This window comes from Humulus lupulus, chromosome 8 (genome assembly GCF_963169125.1).
Source record: "Humulus lupulus chromosome 8, drHumLupu1.1, whole genome shotgun sequence".
NCBI classification, from domain to species: Eukaryota; Viridiplantae; Streptophyta; class Magnoliopsida; order Rosales; family Cannabaceae; genus Humulus; species Humulus lupulus.
Genome location: NC_084800.1, coordinates 18,023,054 through 18,030,377, shown reverse-complemented (window position 1 = coordinate 18,030,377; position 7,324 = coordinate 18,023,054). Strand labels below are relative to the sequence as shown.

Here is a 7,324-nt window from a genome sequence, read left to right as displayed (position 1 = left end):
ATATATATATATATTCAATGTTGTATAAGGTAGTTGGTCCAAAAGAGGGGTTCTAAATTAAAAAGAGCAATAAAACAAACACATATATATTCTCGCTGCGGCTGCGTGAGAGAACAAGATTATTTAACTTTTTTATTTTATTTTTTCACGTGTTATCTTATTTTTCTCTGTGAACCAATACATTTCTCTTTACTAGATTAAAGTGAAAAAGTGAATTTATTGGAATTCTTATAAGATGCTTGGATAATGCATGTCAATTCTGTGAATATTATTCTTTTGGTACTGTTTCCTAAGTAACTTAATCTTATTTATATTATTTCCCCTTTGTTGTTTATCAGCTGGGAGACTCTACGTACTCTAAGTGTGGTCAGGCATTATCACATCAGCAACTTGATCGTCGAACGCATGCAATAGCCAATAAGACCAGTACCATTTCACATCATCAACAAAAAATAAATAAATGTAGAGTTTTCTTGTTTAAATCCAACCCATTTTGTTCTTAGTGAAGTAGTAGATATACATTACAGGTGAGTTGAGAATTAGCTAGATTTTGTGTCTTGATTTGATTTGGTGGGCAGTGATGTAATTCAGTACTAGTAATGGATAAAAAGTTGTGCTCCTAAAGTGAGAAATGAGAGATCAATAGTTACTACCATTAGTACCCGTACGGTACTGGGAAGGATAAGAATAAGATTATAGTATTTTCCACTTAAATCCACGTATTCTGTCTTCATGCTTGTACTGATCATGTATGTTGTGCACGTATGTATGTGTTAGCTAGGTCGTATCATGTCACCCCCAAAGTAAAAACATTAATGTTGAACAGTTATGAGTGCCTATCCAAAATAAGTTTAATAAACCTTAAAAAAAAAAAGAAGACAATTGAGAAATGATAGGAGAAAGGAGAATATTAAAGGACTGGTAGCTTATCCAATTCTATATTTATTAAGTGATACTGAAATTAACCTACTTTTTGTTAATGTAATTCTTAAAATCTCTGCTACAAAAAAAAATCATAAAATCTCAAATGGCTCTAAACTACTTGCAATGAGCTGAATTTGTATGAAAACAATAATAGGTGGGCAATTCATAAAAAACTGCAACTTCATTTCACAATGTGAATAATCAAAAAATTCAACTTTGATACATTTAAAGCACTTCAACGAGACTTTTTTCCCATCCCTAAGTCTACCCCAATCCTTATAACTACTGCTACCAGTACCAACCCTATTACAATTTCTTCTACTACCCTTGAAGTTTCTCGAACCATTCCTAAATTTGGCGTGGAGCGCCAAATCATCCTCATTAGGAGTCCGGATTTTCAAGGTCCCCTTCGTATTTGGAGTTTCATTGACAGTGACCAGATCACTTGATGCGCCTAAAGATATCATATCCGGCTCTTCTTGGGTATAGTTATGTCTAACTGTGACCCAATCCTCATCCAAGGCCCAACAGTCCATTTCAGAAAACGACGTCGCATTGCTTTCACTACTCAACCTTCTGATTCTTTCAGCAGGAGAGCCTGTGTGTGTGTCCGTAACACTTCCACGGTACGGGTTAGGATCGTTCTCCGAGTCCACGGTGCACAATACACATCTCGGACTATCCAAGTCAAAACTATAAAATTCCTTCATAACACACTCGGGTTCGGATTCGGGTTCGAATTCCTCAAGAAATGGGTGCTTAAGAAGCTCATCAACGGACCACCTCTCTAACGGGTCCCTCTTCAAACATTTCCCCAAAAAATCCTCTGCTTTTGTCGACACGTAACTCGGTATCTCCGGCACATCATCCGTAAACCCAATCCGGTAAAAAGCCGAAACCGGGTCGAGCACATCTTCCCACGGGGCTCGACCCGTAGCCATCTCGATCACCGTACACCCAAGGGCCCAAACATCGGCGGCGAAGCCTTGTTGTTCTCCTCGCGCCACCTCTGGTGCCATGTAAGCAGGAGTTCCAGCTACAGAGACCCAATCACCACCCGACACACCATCGCAGAATCGAGCGCATCCCAAGTCAGCGATCTTCAACCCCTCTCGGGTGACCAAAATATTCCGACCCTTGATGTCACAATGTACTACGCCTGCGGAATGAAGATAACCCAACCCAATTAGAATTTCCCTCGTGTAGGCTATAATTTCAGCTTGGTTGAGCCGACCACCGCGTCTGCAAATCGTGTCGGAGAGCGAACCGCCGTGAGCATATTCCAGGCAGAGATTGTACATAAGCTCTCCATTTTCCGAAGAGACGTTAAAACCTCTGTAGTCTATGATTTTTGGGGAATTCAACGAAGACAAAATTTTCTGCTCTCTCTGGAGGGACTCGGACTTGGAAAGCTCAGCGGACTTGACAGCGAAAAGCTCGCCGGAGCCATGAGCTGTGGCGATTGATACGGTGGCAAACGAGCCCCGGCCGATGGTTCGGCCCCTGGTCCAATCCATAGGGAAAGAACTTAATAAGCTTTAGAGAGTACAAAGTTTGGTATTGGTAGTGGTGGCTTTTGGTTTTTGGCCCCTCATTTGCCCCAACTTATATAATACACGCTTCTAAATTTTGAGAAGTGTTTGGTTAGTTAGCTTAACGCGAAAGCAGCCGTAAAAATAAATAAAAAGATAAAAAATTTAACATGTTTTTGGCTTTTTTGATGAATGGGCGGTCGCCGTCTTTACTAGTATAGTACTTTTACCCTTGATAGGAGGGATCCACGTGGCAAAAGGAAAATAGATTTGACAACTTGGCTATGGCCGGCGGTTAGCTTGGATTAAAATCTCATCAATTATGCTCTGCCCATATGGCGGCACGTGCTCACGTGAGGAGTGTAATTACATCATGGTAGCTAGAGAGCGCCATGATCCTTGATCATGAATGAATGAGCTGCTTAGGTAGTAGGTACATTGAATTGGGATGGTATATTCTTTCTAATTAGTTAATAAGAATTGGTTATAATAATATCAGCAGTCTTTACCCTTTGGAATTTGGATATTGTTTATGTTTTAATTATAAAAAACACTACTCGCAATGAACTTTTGCGCCGCAGTTTGGATAAGCTTTGTGCACCAATTAAATAATAATGTTTAGATTAATTGCACATACAATTGAATTGAGAAAAGTCCAAAATTGCAAAAAAAAAAATGAAGACCACAATTGAAGAACTTTTTGTTATTGGGGAAGTGGGGCAACATTACTTAATAAACAAGTAGGGGATTGGATTGAGGATGAAGTTTACAAGGAAGAGAAGTAAAAGAGAATAATAATAAGAAAGAGAAAAACGGAAAGTAGAGACCAAAAAGATGTATAGTATTTGGGAGGAGTGAGAGTGAGGTGAGGAGGTGGTGACAGTTGTTGTGAAAAGCAGGCGAAAGCCGCCAAAGCTAACCAACTCACATTCTCTCATCTCATATGCACCAACTAGTCTTATTCCGTTACAACCTACCTACATTCTTAGTTATGTTGCCGAGGAGACAGTTAAGCTTTTTTACATGATATTTTTGGACGGCTGCTAATGTCTATTTCCGGAATTTTATTTTATTCACAGCAAAAATTGTATAAATTAAGTAAATGTACAAAAATATATATATACATGAGAAAGTAAAATAATAAAATAAAAGACTAAATTTTTCAAAAAAAAAATTATATATATATAATTCAGTCTCTATTCACCACATAGGTCCACCTATGAATGGATAAATAGTACAACACATTGGTCCGCCTTTGAATGGATAAATAGTACAATATATTGTTTTAATAACGAAATTATATAATTAATTTTGACAAGTTAATGAAACAACTTTTTTCTTATAAACCTTAGTAATAATACAGTGATAATAATAGTTTAGAATTATATATTTTTAAAAATTTAAGAGTAGAAATTAATAAGAAAAAGATGTGTGAGTTTGCGTGGGAGGTGAAGGTAATTTGTGCGTTCCTTTGAAGCAATCCAATGATTGAGTGAGTGACTGCTTTCTTGGCATGCTAGCTAACCCACTAATAATACTATATTATATACCTTACCAACACCAACGCCAACGCCAACGCCAATACCAATGCCAATGCCAATGTATGCCTTGCCTTTCTCACCTACGTATTTGCCACTGTTCCTGTCAGCTTTCGGTATCGCTTTTGTGCACAATCTCCTGTGCTTTCATCCCAATACACAAATATGCTTTCGATCTATGGTATCTATCTATCTAATATAACTCTCCTAGCTAATTCTCTATTATTATCATTATTATTATTATTATTTTACTAACCTCTCTCTCATGTGTTTCATGAAATTAATAATTAAATCCTATTAATGTAGGTAACGGGTGGTTCTTCGCTCAAGTTCTAAGTGAAATCCGTTTTTAATCTCACAAGGACTGATAAAAAAATAAAAGCAAATATAATTGAGATATGCGCTCTCTCTACCAATATAATAGGGTTAGGAGTGGGGCTTAACTTACCACTGATCATTTGTGAGAAGGGTTGGTATAGCTTGTATTGTTGGTTGCTAGGTCACCAGCCAGCGTCATATCCCCTTAAACTTTTTCTTGCAAAAAGTAAATAATAGATTAATAATAAGGCCAACTCTGTGCCTTGGCAATTTGTGGTGTTTATTATAGTTAACAGAATTCCTTTTTCAGAGCAACTACGTTACGTAAATTAAAGAGCGTGATATTGGACCACGCGATATGACTTGGCCAGAAGAGAAAAAAGAGAAAAATATATTCGAACATTACGTCTATTAATTGTGTAGTTTGTGCTATGAAATATCTGAGAGAAGGCATTCTCAATGCCCCAAATAATTTTTTACTACAATTGGCGTTGAAGCATGCCACGTTGCACTCTTTCTCTCGTGACGTTTACATGATGAGGTTTAAACTTAAGAATATGCCAAACCCAAACCCTGCCATCACATTAATAATATCATTGTTAGAAAAATCAATAGCGAATAGTAATTTTTATTTGTCCCACAATGTTTGTGAATGAAAAATCTCCATAGTTAGAAACTATATATAGACCATAGTGGTCTTAGTTTATTTTTACACCAAAACATATTCTTATATATATTTTATCTTCCTTTGAAGATTAAAGATATATATAATTTCTCAATATTGTTTTTTTCTTTTACTCTTTATAGTTCTTAGATCTGTTCTAGTGTGATAGAGTTCGGGCATATTTGGTTCGGCGAAGTAATTGAGTTACTTGTCGTTCACCGTTGTATCCTGGGGGCATATTTGGTTCGGCGAAGTAATTGAGTTACTTGTCGTTCACCGTTGTATCCTGGGAGATAGACGTCGAAACCTCGTAGAGGCGGCGAATTTGTTTTAAGGAAACTGTGTGTTACACAGGCCTCGGCTTTTAATTTTGTTCTTTATAATTATTGTGTAAATTAATTATAATTGCTATTTATAGTTATTTATATATTGTTATTTATAACTATAATATTATATTGTTATATATATTATAAGTTATTTATAATTATAATATTATATTGTTATATATATATTATAAGTTATTTATAATTATAAGTTATTTATAATTATAATATTATATTGTTATATATATATTATAAGTTATTTATAATTATAATATTGTTATTTATATTATAGTTATTTATATAAGTTATTTATAATTATAATATTATATTGTTATATATATATTATAAATTATTTATAATTATAATATTGTTATATATATTATAAGTTATTTATATTATATTATTTGTAATTATAATATTTATGTATCTTTAATTTAGTAGATATAAATATTGTATTTATCATATTGCGTTTATTCAATTAATATATACGATATGTTTTTCTTACAATCACGAGCAAAAAGAAACAAAAGAGAACCGGTAACTGCTCAAATTGAATACAGTGCAATAAAAGATTAATGATGCCATCCTTCAACGTAGTACTTGTGTGTGGTTATATGAGCCTACACTTACACAACTTGTTATTATTTTTTTTTAAAAAAAGGAAGAAAAAGAAAAAAGGAATCAATTGCGTCTTCACGCTTTCAACCCACTGCTATTTTAAGAATTTATCATACTATACAAGCCGGTAATTCTCTCTTTTATAATTAATGGACATTCAGAGAAAGACACTAGATTTATATTTCTAATTTTTACTAATTAAATAACTTCTAAATAATATGCTTCTTTGCAATTTATAAAATATTCTCTAGCATGATTTATGTCTAAACGTGATAATTAAGATAGACAATTAGTATTGGGTCTTGTAGTTTTATTATATCTTATTAATCCAATAAGTGGAAGTTAAAAATTTAATTGTAATATATAGGATTGCTCTTAGTCTAACAATATGAAGGAAATACAACCCCAAATACCCCTTGAGTGTCTCTAGGTGAGATTGAATATCAGTTGCCAAATACAGATTATTTAAATCATCTTGTAGACTTTGTTGAACTCTGTCAATTTTTTTCATTATTAAACTCAAATTGAATTTGTTGTACTTAATTTGTCTTTGATCTCATTTAGATATATCATTTGAAAAAAAAATAAAAATTTATTTAAACCATATTAACGCATCTCACTTTCTTTCTTTCTTTTATTTTTATTTTTTTGAGGATTTGATTTTTCTCAATAATTTAGAGGACAGATAAAAAAACCTTAGCAATTATTTACAGGTAAATATGTAGCTGTGTCAATTTTGAGGAGGGGATATGAACTTATAACCTTCATTTTACAAAAATGTATATATATATATGGACATTTATTCAATCCCTCACTTCAAATTGAAGGGCCAAATCCCTCATTTGATGTCAACTGTTGGATTCTCTTTTAATCATAATGGATGGTTGGATGATCATTTACTGTTCAAAAGTTGGTAAAATACCCAACTGACCCATAGCAACCTAATACTTGTTAGCTTTTTTATTTTGGATATTTTCACTCATATAAATTTTTTAATATAGTTTTATATTATTAATACAACTATTTATGAGATTATTATTAAAAAATATGAATTTAATTTAATTTATCATTACAGAATTTAATTAACTAAAATTTGTAGTTAAATTAGAAAATTAATCTTTATGAAAATTGACTAACAAAATTTCTAATAAATGAAAATCGTTTTGAAATTTTGATCAACCAATCACATGTTTTGTAAAAAAATTAACACACAATGAAATCAATCATATTTTAATAAATAGGCTTTCACATATTAAATTAAGATTTTTAATTCATAATCACACTTTTATAAATACAATTTTATACTCGCGAACTAATCATGTCCTAAATAAGTTTAACTCATTTCTCATTTTTTTTCTTTGGGTGAAGGGCAAGTAATTTGTTTTTTTATTAATCTTATTTGCTTTA

General features: G+C 33.0%; 1 protein-coding gene across 1 annotated transcript; it reads right to left on the bottom strand.

Moving 5' to 3' along the window:
* Positions 1–924: 924 nt before the first annotated feature.
* On the bottom strand, positions 925–2,520 carry LOC133794888 (mitogen-activated protein kinase kinase kinase 18-like). Its single transcript, XM_062232327.1, has one exon. It carries the CDS (start codon positions 2,439–2,441, stop codon positions 1,014–1,016), a length of 1,428 nt encoding a protein of 475 aa, XP_062088311.1. The 5' UTR covers positions 2,442–2,520; the 3' UTR covers positions 925–1,013.
* Positions 2,521–7,324: the final 4,804 nt, after the last annotated feature.